This window comes from Cygnus olor, chromosome 3 (genome assembly GCF_009769625.2).
Source record: "Cygnus olor isolate bCygOlo1 chromosome 3, bCygOlo1.pri.v2, whole genome shotgun sequence".
NCBI classification, from domain to species: Eukaryota; Metazoa; Chordata; class Aves; order Anseriformes; family Anatidae; genus Cygnus; species Cygnus olor.
Window position 1 is genome coordinate 101,437,147 of NC_049171.1, and position 23,525 is coordinate 101,460,671.

General features: G+C 36.3%; 1 protein-coding gene across 1 annotated transcript in view; it reads left to right on the plus strand.

Moving 5' to 3' along the window:
• The window catches only part of USH2A (usherin), a 420,079-nt gene that overhangs the window by 142,550 nt on the left and 254,004 nt on the right, over positions 1-23,525 (plus strand). The window contains 1 exon segment of the mRNA XM_040551919.1: positions 19,609-19,739. Within this exon segment, the coding sequence (XP_040407853.1) occupies positions 19,609-19,739 (131 nt within the window).

Here is a 23,525-nt window from a genome sequence, read left to right on the forward strand (position 1 = left end):
CTTTTTTAACCTATTTGCATATTTTGCACATGCATTTTGTGCAACTTTTTAAGCCAATAGTCATTTCAATGCACTAGGTAAGAATACTAATTGAAATACTGGACCTTTAGCATAGTTTCCATAGTTAGGTACCTGAGTATCTTCCAAAGCACAGTCATACTCATCACTAATTTGTAATTTGTTCTCCCATTTTTATTCACTCCTCATATCCTCCTCATACTTCTCTGGACATATTTGGCTCTGCTTTTCTCTCTTCCTTTTTAACCAATGACTTATATGCCTGAGTATATGTGGATTTAAACTGTCCTTAGAAGGCTGTGAAATTTGTGATTATTTTGATCAGCTTCTCTAATGAGTTCCAGAGCATTTATCCTTCTTGCAGAGGGACTTCAGTCTTGCACTGGTGAGCCTTGAAACCAATAGTAGTTGTTCAGAGAGGTCACTGACATAATGAGTAGGACACTCTTGAGATATCTTAAACCACCTCCATGGATAGCCATGAAGATTAATATTGGGACCTTACATTTGACCTAATATTCTGTGGAGACTCTGTGTAGTGTGCCAAGTAAGTAGGATGATGTGCTCATGGCAGAGTACAGGGAGTACAGAGAGTAAAGCGACTGCATTCTGGATTTTTTATTTATTTTTTTAGTAAGCTAAAATATATTGCACCTGGTTCTTGCTTAAGGTCAAGATAGTGTGAGTTAATCTGACCAGCTGCACATCTAAGAAGCGGTGGCGTAATGTCCTTGCTAATCATAGGTAGAAAAAGGCAGGCTTTATTTGATTCTATCTCTGTAGTATGTGCTGAAATGACTGAAACTTGCTGTTTGGGACTGTGTTCATGAAGAAGCTGATAATACAGTCAAACTACCAATTAAGTAGGAAAATATTCTTTCCAGTCTCCACATTTTGTGATCCTATTACCTGTAAGACCTTTAAGACTGTTATTTTGAAATCATTTATTATTTATTCTTTGTTCTTCTCTCTATTGACAAGGCATTTCATTCTTTCATTTCCCATTTGCTCTATTTGGGGTCTATGTCCCATTATTTGTTTGCAATTTCAAAATTATTCTTAGTCACCGCTATTTTTTTAATGTTTCATATTGCAAATAGGTGCAAGAAAAAAAAAAGACAACACTGGGACAGATAACCTTATAGTGGGTAAAATCATGTGCTTTTATGCTCTTTTATTGGAGGAAAAAAACAAATGAAACCAACAAAGTTAAATTCATTGGAACTGTGATAGCCTGGAAGTCATAATGGAAATTTATCTTTTGTGCTGCTACTCATTTTTTTTCCCCCCCTCCATGCTCTGGGGAACCTGCAAGAAAGAAATCTCTTTCCTTATCAGGAAAATTTTGTTTCCTGCTCGACATTTTCAGTCTGTACTGTTCCATCTTCTATCAGAGTACTCTTTTAGCTTAGGTAGACAATATAAAGGCTTTAAATATTTTTCTCATTGCAGTAACTTCACGCTAATGTTTCATATAATTGTAAATGTTGTTTAGATCAGATCCTTTCTTTAAAAAAAAATGTATTAAATGGCCATACAGGGAAAGTTTTGATTCATTTCATCAAATTATGCTAAAATAAATACCAACATGAAACAACACATTATCCTGAACAACCCTAAATCTGCTACCCTGCTCCCTATTGTACCCTGTGGTATTTGTCAAGCTAGGTTGCAGGAGGGGTTTGAGATTGTAGCCATGTCATCTTCTGATTTCAATACAGTATTGGGTATATAATAGGTATTTAATCAGTGATGATAAGAAAAACAGGCTGCCACGTTTCAAATGAAAACTGTTGAACCAGGTCATATCTTGGTATATATGGTTTATATATTGATATATATGCTCTTAGAACTATACTTGCTGATCTGAATTTCTGTCTTCCCACAAAATTTCACCCAGGTCTCATACGGGAACAGTTTATTAGTCATTCCCTAATACACATTGTATATGGCAGGTGGTAGAGTCTTTGTCATTGTGCCCCACGGCTAAGGCACTCTGCATGAAGATATCAGGGCAGCCAATTTTATCTGTGTTTATAAAACTGGCATTTCTATTTTCTCAGGTCTTCCAGGTAACATGAATGTGTTCTGTAATTCTTTTTTTTTTTCTCTTTTTTTTTTTTTTTCTGGAGACTCATGGGATATTAATCATATAAAGTTATTTTAGAAGTTTATATTACACTGCAAATATTTTTAAATTGATTGTATAGAATGTACAGGGAAAAGGGGAAGCACAAGCAAAAAAAAAAAATCTCTTGGTCCATCAGGTAAATTTTCAGTACAATATATGAGCATTTAGCCACACAAGTCCCATTAACGTTAATGGTCCCGAGCTTTCTTTTATTCATCACAGAACTGATTGCACTTGGTCAGCTCTTTATCAGTTTGAAATATTGACAGTAGGAGGAGGCGTTCCCTTTGCCAGGCTTGACTGTTGCAGTGCTCTTTTAACTTAGTCATCCTGCAAATGCTCCTTTAAATGGATTTATTTCAGCAGATCCAAAATACATCAACCGGATCATCTTACTCTGGTGCTAGCCCCTTTGCATTGCCTCCAATTTGCAAGAGCATTGATTTTAAACATTGATCATTACTTACAAAGCACTCTATAGTTTTGCGCTATCTTATTTATTAAACTCACTTGTTACCTGTGCTGCTGCCAAAGTCCTATCTTTATCCTGTTAAAAGTGATTACTGACTCACCGGGGTCATGATTATGATTTAGATTATAAAACAAGGCTGTTCCCTGTAAATATGTTGGCTACAGTAACTCCTGTTTTCTAAAATTTCTGCTATGCAATTCCACCATTACTTTAGTAGTCTATGTGTCTACTTGAAAATTCATTCAGTGCTTTCTGCAAACTATATTGTGCTTATTATTGTTATTGCAGAAGAGATTTTTCTTTTTCAGTTGTATTCTTGAGGGGTATTTTTTATTTGTATTTCTGGGAAAAAATGTTTTATGGGGTTATGTCTTCAGATTTCTGAATGTTTTGTAAGGTATCTTTCTCTGCTATCTGATAAAATCCATGCCACACTGTGCAAACAACTAATAGTAGCATAAAATAGCCCTAGATTAAGTGGGGGGCAACTGTGGAAATACAATGCTGTTTTATTCATTAATTCAGCAAGTCATTGTTACTAAACTAATGATACTTCTTAGTGCTGTATAGAATGGTATTCTCTGAGAATTCAGAAAGGAACACACTATCTTCTTCAGGGAAAAAATAAGAGGAAGGCATCCAAATTTGAACCGATACTTCGTATGTAAGCTGGTTTGATCAAAATTCTTTGTTCTAACCACACTTAATGTGGACATAATTGGGATTAGTGTTATTGTTCTAGTGTAGTTAGAGTTGTAATAACAGGTGGTTAGAGTGGGGTACAACCTCCTATTTCCCCTGAGTAAAGCCAAAATTGGTTAAACAGTAAATTGTATCACATCATTTGAAAGTCATTTTTTTCCAGGGTTGGTGTTCTTTTACTCTGGTGTACTATAAAAGCTTTTTGATTTACTAAAAATGAAACTTCCCCACCAGAGGAGCCAACAGAATGCATTTCCTTCTTCTGTAGTAAGTGTGGTGGTTTTACTCGGGTGGGCAGCCAAGTTCCATCACAGCAGCTCTCTCACTCCCCTTCCTCAAAGGGAAAGGGCTCAAGGGTTGAGATAAGGACAGGGAGGTAGCTCAACAATTATCGTGACAGGCAAAACAGACTCAGCATAGGGAGATAGCAAGATTTAGTGCTTATTATTAACAAGCTAGAGAAGTGAGGAACAAAGGAAAGAAACTAAAAACGCCTTCCCCCCATCTGCCCTCTTCCATCTCCTCCCCCTGAGCAGCGCGGGGGAATGGGGGTTGTGGTCAGTCTATAGCGCTTTGTCTCCGCTGCTCTTTCTTGGTCACTTTCGTCCCCTGTGCTGTGGGGTCCCTCCCACAGGATGCCGTCCTTCCTGAACTGATCCTGCGTGGGCCTCCCACAGGCAGCAGCTCTTCAAGAACTGCTCCAGATATGGGTCCGTACCACAGGGTCCATCCCCCAGGAGCAAACAGCTCCAGCACAGATCCCCCATGGGCGGCAGCTCCCCCCAGACCCCCTGCTCCTGCATGGGCTCCTCTCCATGGGCTGCAGCTCCGGCCCGGGGCCTGCTCCTGTGGGGGCTCTCCATGGGCTGCAGCCTCCGTCAATGCTGCTCCACCATGGTCTCCTCCACGGAGTGGAGCCCTGCTTCTCTGTGGTACTCCATTGGCTGCAGGGGGACAGCCTGCTTCACCATGGTCCTCACAACAGGCCGCAGGGGACTTCTGCTCCAGTGCCTGAAGCACCTCTCCCCCTCCATCTTCACTGACCTTGGCACCTGCAAGGCTGTTTCTCACTCCTCTCTCTCTCCCATCTGCTGTGAGGCAGTTTTTTTTTTCCCCCTTTCTTAAATATGCTCTCACAGAGGTGCAAACAATATTGCTTATTGGCTTGGCTGTGGTCAGCAGCGGGGCCCTTACTTAACATGGGGCAGCTTCTAGATTATTCTCACAGAAGCCACCCCTATGGCCCCCTGCTACCAAAACATTGCCACATAAACCCACTACAGTAAGTAGTGGGAATTTTGGTGTAGTGGAGTTTTAGCCCTTAAGGGATCTTATTTTATACATTTTCAACTCATTCAGTGACTTTCTGCCGAGACAGGGAGGGAGGGGAGAATCTACACAAATTACAATCTTTGTTCCCATCAACCTTCAGAACCGGATGAACAAAACGAAGGCTAGACTGGCAGGTACAGCTATCCCAGGTAATACCTTCTGAGTCAGAAACAAATTAAGTGAATTATGAAATTGAGAGAACTTTTTTGGGAAGATTCAAGGAGGTGGTGGAGGATAAGTGTATTTGAAAAAGCCTACCATTGGGAAGACCTATCGCATTGTAGAAGGAAAGGAGAAATTTGTTTTAGGATGAAAGTCAACACTTCCGTGAAAGTTTTGGCACTATTCAGAGTGAAGTCATTTACAATGAATTTACACATTTAATTGTAATATTTTTGGAGGTTTTATTCAGTATTTTTAAAACATGAAATGTATTATAAGAACATTGCCTCTGCACTCTTGCTTTCAAATATAGGTGTTTCTCCCTCTATTATTTTTCCACCTTTAGGATTCTTTCATCTTTTTCCTGCTGTTTTATATTTTTCTGTCCCAAATTGTTCCAATTCAGTGATCAGAATATTCTGATTTGACCCACTTACCTCAAAACCATATTAGATCATCAAATTAGCATCATTAATTTTCAAAAAATTAAGATATTCTATATGAACTTGGTTGTGCTACTGAGCTGTATGTGCTAAGAGGGGGGAAATGAACAGAATGGGAATACTGGGTGAAGCAAAGACCGCATAATTGTTTTTGTGCCAGACCTTCTGCCTTTCACATAGGTGTGGAAGGACCAGGGAAATGTCAGAAGTGGAAATTAGGGCAGCACAGTACTCCTGCAGATTGCAAAGTGACCGCCAACTGCAGCCAGCCCCAGAAATGGCCAACACTTGAGGTTGCTTTGAGATAGGAATGTACTGTGTTCCTGGCTTTATAAACCACGGACTGAAATTTTTCTAAGAGCCTCAGTGTAAGTACTGGGCATTATGAGAGGAAATGTGCTAATAGTTCACAAGCAGTCCCTCCCCAGAGAGCTTACTATGGGACAGGGCTGAGATGGGTGCCCAAAGCTTTGGGCTACTCTGTAGTCAGGCTTGGTAGTCCGATACTTCCTTTCTACAGCAGCCTAGGATTCAGATTAATCAGGGTCTCTGTGCCCAAAAGCCCCGCTGTCAGCTGCTTAAGGCAGCAGCAGCGTTCTTGCACTGAAATAGCTGAGAGTCACATGCTGTGCAAGAACCCTTGGCCAGCTTTCCTCTAAGGCTAGGCCATTTTACATTAGAATGTCTTGCTGCTACAATTGCACCATTTCACCCTTTTACTAGCAAAATACAGTTTCGATTTTTTTTTTAAATTTTATTATTGTTGTTGTTATTATTATTATTATTATTTAGAGTTTTTTTATTTTTTATTCAGTGTTTTTAACTGCATCTATGAATAAGGTTTAGTTAATAGACTTCTACTGGTAAGGATGAGGCAAGTTATTTTTTTTTCCACTTTCCCATACACTGCCCTAGCTTCACAAGCAAAACTTCAGGATAATCAGTGGGAGTAAGGTAAGTTGGCTGCCATTTGAATAAAAGAGGAATATAGAGCATCATACTTCTTAGTAATTTTGTATGCCCAATCACCCATTTTTCTAATTTAATGTGTTACAATATTTTAAGCATGATTTTCTGTGTTGCAGAAACCCTCTTTTCTTGGGAGAAAGCTATACAGAGAAAAAAAAAATCAATGAATTTAACAGCAGCAGAAGAGAGATTTCCTTATTATCATCATTCAGAATTAGTCATGTTGTCTGTAATCACTCATGTTTTAAGCAATAATGTAAAAATCAACAGAAAGGCCGGCTACAGCAAAGTAGTCTCTAATTCAAGAATCTCTTAAAGAATTACAATTCTGAAAAATGACATAAGATCAATCAATAACTGCCTGAAAATATCACAATATATTGAGACTAAATGATGTCATGCTATGTTAAAGAAATTGTTAAGGGAAGTATTTTCATTATTGTACTTATTTCTTTGCTTATGTTAATAAAATTGGTTGAATATTAATCTTTACATCTCTCTTGTGCATTAGGAAGACAAAGTTGATAGTGTCTGCCCTAAGGAGTTTACGGTCCAAATGTAAGACAGGATCGATTACAGATGTGTAGAAAGCAGTGAAAGGATATTTTATGAAAGTTACTGTTTTAATCCCAGTGCCTCGGCAGTTTAATTTATTCCTTGTTTAGTGTTGCAAATTAACTTACATTGGGCAAACAGAATTATGATAGTATTTAGAAAATGTGCACTATATCAGTTAATTTCCTGTCATCATAAGCTTTTTATATTGCTCACTTTCTCATTTACCTCTAAATTTTAATCTTTGTGTAAATTGTGTCCTTTATTTAAGCCCTCATAGGTTGAGTCGTATGCCTGTTTATACCATTGAAATATCTTTATTCATGCTTTTTCCTGGATCATCATTTCTACTGACTATGCCAATGTAGTTCACAGTAGCTTATTTGGAGATATAATTTCCTCTGAGTATGGAGATATAATTTTCTCTGAGTATTGATGAGATTCATGAGAAAATAATGAACTCCTTACAATTTGTGGAAAAACAGTGAAACACCAACAGATTCAACTTTGTGTATCTGTTGGCCTCTTACATTTTCATGTGCATGCTGACACACAGGGAAAATCTCAGCCCCTGGGTAGGAGGAAGACATTACCTCTGAGTTCCACTAGTGCAGGCATTATTTTGTACCGTCCCAGTTGCGCAGGTAACTGGCTGCAAGAAGGACCAAGCATAAGCTTGGCTGTATCTATCTCCTGCAAAGTGTATTTGTCACATTAGTGTTATTACTGGATGTAGTACAAGAGTCTTTTTCATGCTCTGAATGTTGCTGTATTACTCTCCTAAAAAACAGCGGCAGGCGGGAGGATTGAGTTGTATTTATCAAAGTGTTTCCTAGTTAGTGATTATTCAGCTGATAGATAAATGGTATTTTGATACCACACTAGTTTTGTTTTATGCTTCTCTCTTGTATTGTGCTTAGCTCTTATATTGAGTGCAGCATTTTGATTCTTGGGAATAAGCCAGGCTGCAAATTGATGAAGCAACCTCCACAGCTGGTTTACTCCACTGGGTCATGTTTTCTGTGACACGTTCTTTACAGAAGCTAGGCAGAGAAGAGTGGTGAATTCAGTGAATATGACCTAATGTATGATTACGAACAAGAAATCCACTCTTTGATTATTGGGCCACATACCTATGGCGACACACCATGAAAGCAAAAGGAAATGATAATAGCTGATGCTGAACAACTGCTACAGGTGGTTTTACCTGTAGCAGAACTGCCCCAGTTCTGTTTTCAAAAGCACACCAGGGACCGTGACTGCTATATACATGATAAATTCTTCCTTGGGAAACATTAGTGACAGTAAGCAGGGGTCATACATTTGCAAAAGTTATTTCTAAGAGAAAATTGCTAGATTTCATTGATTCCCGTGCAGTCCTTCTTTCTGTCTTCTGCATATTTTAGATTGTGGGTAGTTGTTTACTTTTACAGTACCAAACAGAGCTATCATGTTAGCTTCATACTGTTGCCTTTCATGCCTCTAATCACATGGCCATGTAAAGAGAGCAAGGCCAAGGCTATCTTTCAGGATTGTGGCTAACTACATACAGTGCAAGAGAAGATGGACTGAACTTTTCTCTTTCCATTCTGTTCTGATCTGTAAGGGCAATGGTTTGTTTCACTGAAGCCAAATGTGAAGTGTTGAAGCAAGTGTTAGGTGGTGTTTCAGTGCCTGTGGATCATTATTTAAGTAAAATAGCCTGTGTAAGTGCTGCAAAGTGTTTTGATGCTTTCAACGAGCATTTTATGCCAAACTCCCTTAAGAACTTTACTTACTTTACAGAATCTGCAGTTCCTAAGTGCAAAGGCACAGGGATAGCATAACAAAACATAGTGCCATACTACTATTTTGTAGCGGGATCTGCTATGTTTTTAAGGTGTATTTCTATTGGGTGGCAAATATCTTTGAAGGCAATGAATGAATCTTCACAGTAACCTAAACTGGTGGAGATTGAGGGTGTTCACTGTCAGCTGGTATATCATGACTGTTCTAGCACACTGCAGATGTGAGAAAAGTGAGTTTGTTTATATATAAAATTTGCAGCTAATTATTCCATTCAAACTTTCTCTAGACTTAGTTCCTGCAAATAAAAACATTTTTAGGATTCTTCTTGGAGAAGTCATTATGTCAAGAATAGTCAGGAGAAATACTGCCACAAATATTATGAGGTGAAAATGTTATATCCATTTCTGCTGTGGTTAGTATTTGTTGCTGAGTTTGTAACTTGAAACCACTTTCTGCTGTTTGCTTTGTGGTGTTGTACTTGTTTCTGAAAGTTTTTTCTTCCCTGTCACATTTCCATTTTCATCCTGTAGTATTACCCGAGACACTCATTAGCTTATTTTAATTATTTTTTTTCCATATGTACTCTAATCAATAAGCTTCCTCACTTGCTGCAGGGTTTATGCCTTATTGTACTTCCAGCTTCTATGATGCTGTGTGATTGCATTCTGCCTTGGCTAGCACACTGTTGTCTAAATTTTCAGTGTTTCAGATCATTACACTGACTTTAATTTTGATGTATTTGCATTTTACTCAGTTCTAGTCATACTCTTTTCCCTTGATCAGTTGAATTACTCTCTGTGCAGTGCTACATTTGTACTACTGCTGGAAATACTAACTAAAGACTTATAATTGAAGTGCTATTTACAACTACTGACCTCCAGCTCATTTCCGATTTCTCTGTGATGTTGACCTTTTATAGATTGCGCAGTTGTAAATCTTTGAAGCGATTCTTCTTGTCATCATATTTCTAGTAATTATGATTTGCATTGCATTAACACGTAGAAGCCTCTCCCACCTTACCCTTGTTGCATAAGATGACCTTTTTTATGCACTAATTCACACACGGGTAACAGAAAACAGTCCTTTCTCTAAAGAATTTATCCTGAAATGAAGATGAATGCTTGCCTCTATTTCCATACTTTTAATATCAAAGTTTGAAGTCAGGAAATTGGTCATAGAAGACTCAGTCTTAGAAACTATTTCTAACAAAAATCTGAGTCTGTTGACCTTCATTTCAGCCTATGTAAAGGTAAATAAATAAATAAGGATTACAGGTATTATTTGAGAGAGACCCCATTTTGAGTAAAGTTTTCTCAAATTTTATTGGACGATTATATCAATTAAAGCATTAGCTGAAAATCGGGCTGATGATGCTTCTTTACATATATTTCACTTCAATAAAAGCAACACAGAAACCTTTAGCTGATCCTTACCCCAAGCAGTACTTGATTCCTGGAATTTCAGGCTCACAATTATTTTTTCTACTCTGATAGCTACACTCTGAAAAAATAATGCTGTTTGGTTGTATGCTTGTTGTATACCATTGCCATGCACACATGGAAGACATTTCTGAATTCTGTTCCTAGACTTGCTTAATGAATTTGTTTCAGGGCACTAATTTCTTTAATGATTGTATTGCTTTAAACTTGTTTGTAAACAACTGGATGTTGACTCTAATGGCAGGGGAATGCTAACAGGTAATGGTATCATCTACATCTCAGGTTTCACCCTGATCTCTTGTATGTTTTCCTGAGGTCCTCATTTATTTATTTAGACAAATCTGGGAAGTCAGTGTCCTGTGCCTTTTGTGTGTTGCTAAACTCTCAGATAAGTCTTATGTCAGTGTTTTGCAAATCATCGTAATTTTATTTATCTTTTTACTAGGAAAACAGTGAAGTGTCTGTGAAAATTTGTGACTTCTTCCATTTTAATTTCTTTGAATGCTGTCTTGTGTATTGATAACATGTTGGGAAGCTTCCCCTCTCCCTATCTGTTTTTCCTAGAGACTTCTCCTATCCTTTTATTGCGTTCTCTTCCCTGCTTACTAAGTGCAGTAACCCATTCTTTTTCATTGTGTCTTCATATGAGAGTATTTTCATGCCATGATCAATCTTGCTCTGAGCAGACTTATTTTATTTTTTTTTTTGGATAAATATAAAATCTTAAATGCATTAAGTATGGTTTGTTTATATATATATATATTTTTTTTTCTGGGGTGTAAAGAACTGGCTGGATAAGTCTGTAATAGCCCAGTTAATTATAAACTGTTTGCAGCTATTGATGTGCAGAGTAATATTAATATAGACTGAGAGTCTGCTCTTTAGGGAAGTCTTGTAATGTTCTGCATAATATGTAGTATTCAGAGAAGGTGGGTATATTAGTTTTTCTCAAATGAAGTTAAATGCCTAATGTTTAGGTAATTCTTCTGAGTATATATGGATATTTTGCTAATTTAATATTTATTCAAGTGTATGGAGAACAAATCAGTAATGAAGTTTTCAAACATTACAGAACCTTACGCAAGGGATATTGGCCACATGGAGGTGGGGGAGTTAAATGATGGCTCTTGGGTCACATAGCTCAGTTAATGGCTGGTTACAGACTCAAGGCCCCCTGATTTTGAATCGTGTGATTTAACCAGTAGGTATCATGCTACACCTGAAAGAAGAAAACATCACTCCATAAGTGAGGGGAGAAAGTGCAACTAATACATCAAATCTTATCAAATGACTTTAAACTTAGTTTTCTTTTCACCAAGGTTTGCTGTAAATCTTTCTTGCTAGGGAGCAGAAAGACTGGTGTCCTTGCAAAAAGGAGAAGATTGATTTACTGTATTTATATGGAACCAGCAGAGTCTTATGAGTATGTAATAATGAATTAGAATCCTGTGGCTTTTACTTCTGTGTAAAACTTCAGAAGACCTTAAAGACTAGAATATAGTAGTAGGAGTTCATACAATAGAAACTTATAAACGAATGTGTCTCCTGCACAGAATAACAGCATAAAAAATCTTTCAGTATGTGCTGTGTTCTTATTCTTCAAATACTCTAATTGATTGTTCATTGGGCTCAGTCAGCCAAAAGTGGAGAGAAACTTTGTACAGACATCATTAGTTTTTCTCCATTTAAAGATTAATCATGAAGAGCTCTGGCTCTTTAATTCTGTAATTTGTATATTTAATGGGCTGCTGCAGAATCTATGACAGTAATTAGCATAGCCTGAAAACTCATTAATACGCAACAACATGATTAATGCAGCATTAATGCAAACATGACTGAAGTTATTTGGGTTATGTAGTAAAAAGATTAAAGCTAAAATGTCCTGTTTGTTTTACCACTAGTGGGTATAATGGGGTAGCAAGCAAAATAAGAAAAAACAGGTATCAAATTAGTCCTTTTAGTGTAAAAGAGATGCTCATTTCTCATCAAGAGGATTTAGGGTTTTGCCTGATAGTAGGTTTCCACAAGAAGTGCAACGAATTTCCCCCTTTCAGTCATCATATTCTGTATTTATACTTGTTCAACCTTTGAGTTTGACTTAGTTTTTTGTCAATTTGAGGTGTTAAGAGTATGTATAAAAGAATAAGTCTTCAAATTGTGTCATTCTTCAACTTAAACTTCTGCAAAATATTGCTTTTCTGTGGAAAGAATTTTAAAAACAACTGATTTCTAGCTTCTGTTTTTACTATCATCACAAAAGAAAAGGGGCTGCTGGACACTCAGTTATTATTTGGAAAAACTGAGATTTTTTTTTGTATGTGTTTGCATGTACATATATGTGTGTGCATATGCATATGTCTGTATGTGTATGACATCTAAGTACGTATTTTAAATTTCTACAAAAAACAAAGCAACCTAAAAATGGACAGCATTTACTTGACTGATAAAGTTAGTAAGTCAGTTTAACATTTGTGATGATGAACTTCAAAAATATATTCAAATACATTAAGATAATGGTAGAATATGGAGCCTGTTCCTATACTCAGGACAACAAAAGATGGACAGATTTGGAAGATTACTTTCCACCTTTTCTGAATAAAATACAGAACCCTATAGGCCATCATGTATTCTGGTAAGCTCCCTACATTCAGCAGAGGTTTTTCATGATCATGTCTAGGAACGTGTCTGCTGAGCTCTTTCATCTCCTCCAATTCTCTTGTCTGTTACGTGAAAATAGGCCTTATAAAAATAGAAAACCTCTCTCCTTATTTTTTTGAAAGATGTATTTTCTGATGAAAAATATATTTTTAAAAATATATTTTAGCTATGGTAATATGTATCATGCAGAATCTCTCTCACAAAGAATGAATAATGGCTAAATATTAATTCAATGGAAGTGTATAGTAGCATAAAAGGTGGTATGGTTTCATTAAATATGCGCTAACTGAAACCAGAATCGAACAATTTATTGAACTAATTTCCAGTTAGCTGAGCGTTTTACTCATCTATCTCCCCTCCAGTTAAAAAGGAATTGTTTTACAAGTTCTGTGGGAAAATTTACTTTGATTAGGCAAAAGCATTGCTATGTAGCCTTAGTGTTAAGGAAGTGCTTAAAGTTTGTCATCCTGAAGGAGTGGTGAGAGCCTAGTGTTGCAGTCAAACATTTTATATACAACATCTATTAATTTTAGGTGTCGTTATGTGCAAACAAGGGCTGTAATAAACATGAATGGATCACTTTATTTGCCAAAACTTTCTGTTCCTTTGTTTGGAATGTATAATTATTTAATTATTTATACCATTTCGTTTAACAATATAAGCAGAATGGAAACACAAATTGGGTTTCTTGGAGAAATTGCACTGAAAAAATATGTTTCACAGATGATGCAAAATTCATTTCTAATAAAGGTTTGTGATTTTCCAAATACTAAGCTTTTTTTCCTCCCCTCCCCTCCCCTCCCCTCCCCTCCCCTCCCCTCCCCTCCCATCTCCTCCCATACCCTCCAATGTAAATTGTTTTCCTTTTATAATCTCTTAGGTTCACAAAGAAAATGTCCATAATACTCTAGGGTATTAATTATTATTATTACTTTTTAATCTTATACATTTGGGTTGGGATTTGATAGATCTATGAAAAGTTACCTAACAGTATTCTTGCTGACAACTTCAAGGTTTGACATATATTTTGTAGAATCATAGAATGGTTTCAATTGGAAGGGACCTTAAAGACCATCCAGTTCCAACCCCCCTGCCGTTGCAGGGACACCTCCATCCAGACCAGGCTGCCCAAAGCCCCATCCAGCCTAGCCTTTGAAACACTTCCAGGGATGAGGCATCCACAGCTTCTCTGGGCAACCCATTCCAGCGCCTCACCACCCCCACAGTAAATAATTTCTTCCTAATGTCTAATCTAAATCTACCCTCTTTGTTTAAAGCCATTACTCCATGTCCTGTCATGTCACTCTCTGATAAAGAGTCCCTCCCCAGCTTATCTGTAGGTCCTCTTTAAATATCAGAAGGCTGCTGTAAGTTCTCTGTCTATATGGCTGTTCTTGACAGTTTTGGACAGGTTTGCTTATGCATTTTTATATAGTTTTTTGTGAAGTGGCATGGGACTGTTGAGCCTTGTAGCAGCTTCTAAGTATTTGTTGCATCTAAGAACTTGTATATATTGGCTCTTTTGAGCTGGACGCCGAACATCCAGTTGTAGAGAAAAGTACATTACAGGTGCTTTAGCTGAGTACATAGGACACTTAAGATTAATCTTAAACTCACTTCTCTGAAAATTTCTCAGATATTGTTGTAGATGTCTTCAGTTACATACCTTCAATTACCTGTGCCTCTACCTTAACTCTCCCACTCAAAATTTTAAAAAGTCAAAATACACTTTTTGAATACTGTGTTTATGCATTTTTGAAATGCTTTTTTTTTTCTTTTTCTTTTTTTTTTTTCAATCTAACTTCAATTCTGTCAATTTTGAAAGATGTTTCCCTGGAAGCAAAACTTCATTAGCTTGTGTGAATAAAGTTTCTGGACAAAAACAAAACAAAAAAAAAAAAAAAAAACAAACTATAACTTACTCTTTTGCAAGAAAAAATGTTTAAGGTGAATTTATTGCTATAGTAATTATAAATTGTTAGTATACGATGTTCTAATCTGGGAGCTGCTCTAGTTTATTCATTGTTTTCCCCTCACTAACAACTGGCTCTTCTCAACTCAAAATAATGCCACATGTGCCTGTTAAATATTTTATGAAGACCTTGCAAGCTGCACTGAGTTGCACCTGGAGAATCTGAACCCAGATATGAATCTGAGTCTCAATCTGAACTGCTGCTGAAGTTCTCAAACCTGCTAAATTTACATGAAGGATGCAAAGAGATGGTGTTAAAATAATTTTATATGCGTTTTCTGTGTTAGAAAAAGAGCTGGATTCTAGCTCATCTGATATTATAGTAATAGTATATCTTTTTTTTTTTTTTTTTTGTAAATTAATTTTAGCCTATTACAAAAAGGAACTCTTTAAACTGTGTACACTCACAGAGCAGCATGCTGGTATTACTTCTCAGTCTAATGCCTTTAAAATGCTCCTGTTTGGTCACTTAAACCTCATTCCTCTGCTAACTAGGATTTGTCATTTGTGAAACTAGGACAGAATATCCTGACAGAAGGATAGACTCTGCCCTACGATGCTTTGGAATACTATGAAAAATTAATAATGAAATAGTAATTTACTACTTGTCTTTTTATTAGTGTGTATTCTTACTTTTGTCTTTTTTGTTCACTTTATACAATGCTTGTATTGCATTTTGTGCAATGCTGTTTTAATTTAATTCAATTACAGAAATGAATGTAATTTAATTATAACTAAAGATATTCTGACAGCTTCTCCAGTTGTGGCTGTAATATCAAATGGATTTAAGATTTTATTTGAATGATGTACATGGGTGTTTAATTTGTACTAGTGAAATTTCCTTTTTTTTTTTTTAACCCAGTAATGATAACAGCATCTTGTGAACCAGTCATTTTTGTTGCATAAAGAGGCATATTAAGTGAATTCTTCAGTTGCAATTCAAGATTCAGTTGATTAAAAATACATTTGTACTGTGCCCCACAGCTGGTCATGTTTTACACCCAATATTTAATACCGAGGCTGAGATGCAGTTTCTGTATGTGACAAATTACAGAAGTAATTGTAATATCGTTTCATTTAATTTCAATTATGTTTATATTTATCTATTATATTAAACATTAAAAGGCTTTGGAAATGCATACCGAAGACAATTCTTTGAGAAACTTTCTTGCAAAATCTATCCCCCAAAATAATGGGAAGTTTTACTGATGATCCATTGTGGTTTTCAAGTTCTTTGGAACTTCACATTTTCAAATGAAAGCTTTCTGTGGTCAGTTTAAGGAAGACCAATTTTCAATGCTCAGTGTCGATAAGGTGGAAAAATTAGTGAAACTGAATGACATACTGACATACCCTTAGTGATTACGAGTCTTGAACAGGATTTCCAGCTTTCGACTTCACACTCAAAATGACACAACCTGGACTGGAGAAATGTTTTCAGACTTTTTTTTTTTTTTAATTAGGATACTCCTGATAAAAGTATTGATTTCATAAGTTTTTATATTCCATTGAAAAACAGGCTTTAAAATAATCCAGTCATGTTTAAGATACGTTTCTTCAATTTCTTCTCCTGTGCTGTGGTGTTTTTTACAGCTGGCATATTTTTTTCCTCAAACCAAGGGTCTGCAAAGTTTGCAGAATTTAGTCAGTGAGACACCAGCTTGCATAGTAATTTGATTTCTCCATTTTACTCACTTCTAGAAATAGAGGAAAGTACTAATAGAAGGCATAGAAGTACTTAGAGATTATATGAACTTCCTTATCTCATGAGAAACTCCAAAGATACCTGAATTTCAAGGAGTAAAATTTCTGAATTCTGCAATAGGTGACAAATAAAGTTAGAAGAATTTGCTTTATATGAATGAAAATTAAGATTTCTGACTCATCAAAAATTTATAAGAAACAATGGCAGTTCTATAGGTGGGTAATTAAGGTTTTGTAAGCCTCTTCTTCAATATCCAAAGGAGAAAGAATGCTCCTGTATATCAAAAACTTCAAGAACTACTGCAACTTTACTGTTACGACCCATATAATTTATTTTTTCTAACATTCGATATTATAAAATATTGGTGTTTTTATGGAAACTCAGTTATGTCCTTTGTAGATGTCCTTCTGAATTAGGTGTAAGGAAGCATCTTTTGGTCTTCCGAAATGTCTTTTGGCAGATTGACAAAAATACTGGCAGCTTGTTAAATTAGCTGTGCTTTCCATTGTGGGATTATAGGCCGGCCATCAGTCAGCCCCTACAGCAGATGCTGATACTGATAGAACCCCAAAGAACAGCAGTAGTGATTTCTGAGCCAGGCAAAGCTACAATCCCTCTCTTTTCCTTATGTACGGATACTGTTTATTTATTTTATTTTTATTATTTAACTTGCTTGGTGTTAGTTGCACACAATTGATCTTGTAGGCATTTTAATAGCATGACTGATTTTCATTTTCTAAGAGAGAATGTTTCATGTGTGTGAGAAGGCACTTTATTGTGAGGGTTACAGTGCACTGGAATGGGTTGCACAGAGAGGTTTTAGAGTCTCCTTCTCTGGAGACATTTAAAACCCTCCTGGATGCCATCCTGTGCAATGTGCTCTAGGTGATCCTGCTCAGCAGGGGAGGGTAGACTAAATGATTTTCAGAGGTCCCTTCCAACATTGACCATTCTGTGATTCTGTGTGCATGATATTGTATTACATAAAAACATTTATGTGCTTAAGAAATAGGGTCAAAGGATATTTTTTATGGGTATAGATAATTAACAAGCATGATCTACTATGAATGTGCATCAGAATTATATATATAAATTTATATATATATTTGTAATAGATGTTGCCTATAAAAAAAAATTTCATCACTTGCTATTTTCTGCCTGGCAAAAATGGTGAAATGTGTGTGAAAAGATCAAGTAGTATGATAGTTCAGTAAATGCCAATAGACTACACTGTTCTGTAAAAAGCATTTTACACAGAAATGTCATGGAATTGTATAGTTTATGAATGAAGTAGCGTTACTGGAAAATTTCTGGATATAGTAGAGAGGTGTTTTTTTTTCCTCCTCTCACTAGCCCTTTCACTGCTTTCTTCCAAGTCACCCAACAATTTCATGATTTTACAAGACAATATTTTTTACCATGAACGAGCACTAGAAATTTTGCTCCATCTTTTTCCACCTATCCCTTTCTGAAATGGAAAGAGAGAAAGGAATCGCTCTAGCAGGATGGATTTGATTGGGAATTTGAGAAACATTTGCTTCCACTCTGTTCTGGAGATGTTGATATTGTGGCGACTGTGGGATGAGGGGTGAAAAAAAAGGGATAAGAAATAAGTTTGTGTAAAGTGGTGAGAGAGAAATATGGAAATAAATGGACCAGGTGGATAAATAAAGATTAGCATGAAGATGATATATTTAGAACCATTTTTATATCATGGTACACGCTGTATTTTGATCTTGTCAGATAAATAAATGGCTCTGCAAGGAGATGTCTTTGTGTTAACGCTAACTCCAGGGAGTTAGCAGACTCTTTATGGTACTCATCTGATTTGTAGCAGCTCTTGGTTATTTTCCTATCTGTTCAATAAAGGGGTGGATCTTAAATTTTGCTAAATAATTCTGTGCTGCATCACAGGCCGATCACCTGCCTAGTTGCATTTGGAATCTACAGTCATTTTTACCTTACCATTGCTGTTCAAAATTGTTGTTTATTTATAAGAATATATATGGATTGTGAGATAAAACTGTAATGTAATGTAGAAAATATATGGAGTATATCACCCCGTATTCACTAAAGGAATTATTCCAGTGTTTCTTTAAATGTAGAATGTATGTTCCATATTATACTTTTGAAGTTGAGACAAAAAGATAGATGTTTCTATTGCTGCCTTTTTATTTCCCTATGCAAAAAAAATAGTGGAGTAAAAGCACAGATCCACCATACACTGTCTGGTTTTGTACATTAGAAAAATTGTGCTACAATGGGCCTATGGTTTTGTAGTTTTCTGATTTGTTTCTGTCAGATAATTTTGTAGGAGATAGCTTAAAAAGGAAGGCATTATAGTCATAAAAGGTTGGTGGCTATCCAAAACTTGTTTATTCACAGTTGTACTTTTCAAAATGGGATACATCATTTATAAGTTCTTTCATTAATGTGTCCTTAGGTTGTTCCTGAGAAAGTTTATACTGTGGACAGCAATATGTAGGAGCTGTTTAATTAGCTTGTTTTTCTTTTTTTTTTTTTGGTATTTTATTTGTAGCAAAAAAAATAATAATTGTTTTATTCTATGCCACTTGAATGACATTTCATGTGCTGAGGCAACATTTTATCAGGAGCCAAATGGAGACTATTGATAATGATCTGGAAAGTTCTTAATTAAGCATAGTTCATCAATTATTCCTTGGGATATTCCCAATTTTTATTAAAGCTTGTTCTTTTCCAGGTGTTATTTGTGCACTTAGGTGCCATCATGTATAAATATACAGAGAAATACATAGATAAATGTATCTTGGAACCAAAAAAACTTTATTCTTAGAAACATTTCAGTTTAGTAACCTCATTCCTTCTTTACTGATAGAAATGTTAGGGTGCATGTTGAAATCAAAATGTAAAATTTCCTGTTCTTCAAATATTAGAATAAGATTCTAAGAATAAGATTCTAATATTTAGAATAAGGTTCTAATATTTGAATTATATTTTCTTAAGAAAGCATGAGTCATGGTTATATCTTTTTATTTTTTTTAACCAATGAGTAAGAGCTCTGAAATCATTGAAGTTTCTCTCAAAGATTGACTCAGTCTGGATTATGAGAATTTCTCCTACAATGACTAACAGAGGTTTTAGGTAGACAAAACTTCCATACCAAGCTTTTAGTTTGTCATTTTACTGCTGGTTTTAAGTCAACTTTTTGTTTGTAATTACACTGTCAAGACAGATAAAAATAATTTTTGGTATTAACTGTCTGCTTGCTTTTTCTAACCAGGTATTAAAGTGAAATTTAGAACCCAGGAACCTGATGGTTTAATTTTTTTCTCTGCATCACCTGGGAATCAAGAGGAATATATTGCACTTCAACTGAGGAATGGGCGTCCTTACTTTCTCTTTGATCCACAGGTACACCAAAAAACAAGATTCTTTACCTACTTATCTATTTATTTATTTAAAATGGTTCAGGTTAACTGGCTCTTCACAGCCCTTAGTTAACTGGAGATTTTGGGGAAAGAAACATTAAAACACTAAAGCCTTTCTCCTTTTTTATTACATTTACCACAATTCACAGCTTTATTTTTGCCTTTTTTTTTTTTTTTTTTTTTTGGCCAGTACCATCAAACATCACTACAACTTAAAGTAGTAATATATCAAACAGCTAGAAAGAACAAGTTTTTGAATTAGTAAATAAAGGTTTTATATTTTTTAGTCATTCGTTCCTAAGCCTCCTATCTTGAGACTGTCTTTCCCTACTGACATCTTATTGCTATCAATGTGATGGAAGTAGTCTCTGACTTCCAGCAATAATGACTAGAGCAAAGACAAAAGAAATCAGGGAAATATCAAATAAATTCTACAAAAATTAAAAATAAGATCACATTCCTTGCATTTCTATTTGGGTATTTTCTGTTTTCTGTGTACTACAAAAGTGTATCTTCTCATGAATAATTACAAAGTTGGTTATATTTCATAAATCATAGAATCTGTGAGCAATTATGAGATTTTTCTAATGATACTGACAGAATTTGCTATCATATGTATCCATTTACATGTGCCATTTCTGTAGAGTTACAGCTGCTCCAGTGTTGCTGGAGGGCTGGGTCACTTTATCACCCACATCTTCAGTCATGCCTAATTATTTGGTTGGCATTGTGTCTATTGCTCCAGGAGTTGAATAGAAATGTTTAACAGTATAAAAAGGTGTGGATTTAGAGATGTTACAATCCACTTTGCTTCCTGAGCTCTGACATGGAACAGGCACTGGTGCTCCATGAACATGCAGAAACAGTGTGCAGCAATAAACCTTTTCTTCAGAAATGGACAATCTGTAGAGGAGGCATGGTGCAGCCCAAAGGCTAGTGTGAGATGGATGTAGTGACAGGGAGCCAATGGATTGGAGAGAGCCTAAAACTAAATCTGTATTCATCTTTCTTATTTTAAGCATGTCTTTTCTAGTGGCTATAGCATGCTTAAGAATGAATGAAAGATAGAACTAAAACTGTTGGGCAATGGCTTTATGCAGACTACTTAGTTCTGGTTTGAGAGTGATGATCAGATCTGAATTTTTAGTTTCTTACGTCCATCCGTCTTCTAGAGCATGTCTCCTTTTTTCCTGTTCTCCTTTCTATGGGACTGCCTTCTGTCTTGCTGGTTTACTTCTTCCTACTCGGAAGGATAGACTGATGGTGCTGTGGTCTCCAGTGCTGGGATTGGCAAAGGGTGGAGTAGGCACTTGGGGATGCTTTTTTTCCCCACAGAGGAGCTTAGAATTGGATCTGAATTTTTGTTATCTTGTCCTGTGCTTTCTGCTCTCACTTGTAATTTCTCTGAAAATGTTTTCTCACGAAACTGGTTCTTTGGTTCAGTGCTGTCTTCCCTTCTCTGACAGTTCTGGGTTTCAGCATTTCTAACACCAATTCAAGCTGCTTCTATGGTTTGCTGAGCTCAGCCTGTAGCTGACTTGTCACTTGAGATGAGCCACTTCCCAGAGCTTCCTGTTTTTACATAAGGGGGAATCACTGCTAATGCCTCTACTGCTTCCAGATTTGTTTTTGTACCATCCTCTTGGGGAACAGTTAAAACATGTATTCTTCATGGAAATGAGAAAGAGATGTCTGTGAACGCTTTCCTTTGAAACAGATGAAGAGACAGAGGAAGGGAGCTCATTTCCAAGGTCTTATCAAAAGGACTGTAGAGGTCAGTCTTCTGCTGACATATTTGTACTGGAGTTTTAGTACTGTAATTTTGTCATGTATTAATGTGGTAGTGTCCAAAGGTTTCTTTTTGGATTAGGATTGAATTATAGTTGGTGTTGTAGGAGCACAAATACATCAAACTTTATTCTCATGCATTTAGGTCCCATAATGGTTGCTTTACAGCCTTCTGGAAATGACAGTTCTAATTAGCCACATGGGGTCTTTCCACAGTGCATGAACAAGTCTGGTCTCTAACAGTTCCAGGAAGATCTGCAATAAGGAGTTCTTTCTCCTCATTTGCCATGTAACTAGTGCCAAATACTGAGAGAAAAGGCAAGGAATTTCTATGCTTGAGGATTCAAACTAGATTCACAAAGGGCATTTAAACACCTAAATCTTGGTCATTTCATAACTTCGTCTCAGTTCTTTTGCCTCTTTTCTCTACTTGGATTTATAGTTACAAACCTAGATATAGCCAAGAAAGACCTTTTCATTATAGTTATGGTAGTGCATATATACTGACAGGAAGAACACATAAAGGTCCCTGGCTTTCTTGTGCTTAATTCTTCCTCTCCACTGAATCTGTGCAATGTTCAGGAAGAATGCCATGAGTGCCTTGTTCAAAGATACTAGTGCATTGCTATTGCTACTGAACACGTGGTGTAGTCTTTTCTGTGACTGCATCAAATTGACACCTTGTAGTGATCCTATGGCCAATTAATGCAACCAAGGTTTTCTCTGTCATTGACAACTAATGGGTTCCTAGGTAGCAGTGAAAATTCTTGTTCATGTTTTGTATTATTAAACCTAATTCTGTTTCAGTGTGCCAGCCCTTAACATTCTTGTTGCAAGGATATTCAAATCTTTCTACATATTAATGAAGTCTTCCAAGTTTGCGTCCTCAGCAAGTTTCATGGGATAGCCCTGCTTTTTGAGCTGCAACCCTCTAGGAAATAATAGCAATTGAACCTTGTGAATTTTATTAAATAACCTTCCTCCAACTCAGTTGTTCCTTTCTCAATATAACTGACTGTTGTCATCTCTTCTGCCATCTTCCTGTCCATGCAACAAGCCTCTGTAGCTTCTTGAATGTAAGTAACTGCTTACTATTATTTGCTATTCCTATCCTATAATGTCAAATATCACGTTCCATAGCAATTCTCATTCCTTCATTTGTGTATCGCTGTTTGCATTAGAATGCAAATGTTTTAATTGCTTCTTATCAACATCATGAGGTTTCTTAACCAGGTTATACGCATCTTTTTCTCTAATTACAGTCATGACATATATGATAAACATTTATGGCCCTGCCTTTGTACACTTCTATTAAAAAGTACAAAAATTTTTTTTGATGACATCCATGTCTGCTGTTTTTTTATCTATAGCAGTTTGGTGTAATAGTCTGTGCTCCATTACAGCTGTGCCCTGTCACAGGTTAATTATCTTTACCCGGAGTCCCTTTCAGCATTCTTGTATGTATCTTTGCTCATGATAAGCAGTGCATTCTCCCTTCGTTGTATGTGCTCTGGGGATAGTCCTGCCAACTCTTCTTAGTGGGGAATTTTCAGAAGCCTAACTTGTTCTTCCCTAAATGTGAATTTCAAGTATTTGTCCTGTCCATTCATACTTCTCTAAACTTTATGTACGCTATCATTCATCTAATCTGACCATCTGTTTTGTCTTTCTTTTATGTTGTCTGTCTGCTCTTCTCCTTTCTTATTCCTTTGTTGTCATTCTTTGTTGGCTTCTACTCGTTTTCCAGGAGGCATGAGTTTCTTTTCTAACTGATCCCTACCTCGGTCTTGTCTGCATAGTTACGTTGTTCCACAGACCGTCTAAGCTTGGTGCTTCTGCAAACCTTCAGCTGTCTGTGGAGTTTCTTCTCACCATAATTTCTTTAAACCTACCGCTGAATTTATAGTTGTGTTTCACAAGCTGCAGGTAATTTGTTCCTTTTTTTTCCTTCTTCCCCAGGGAAGCACTGAATATGTTATAC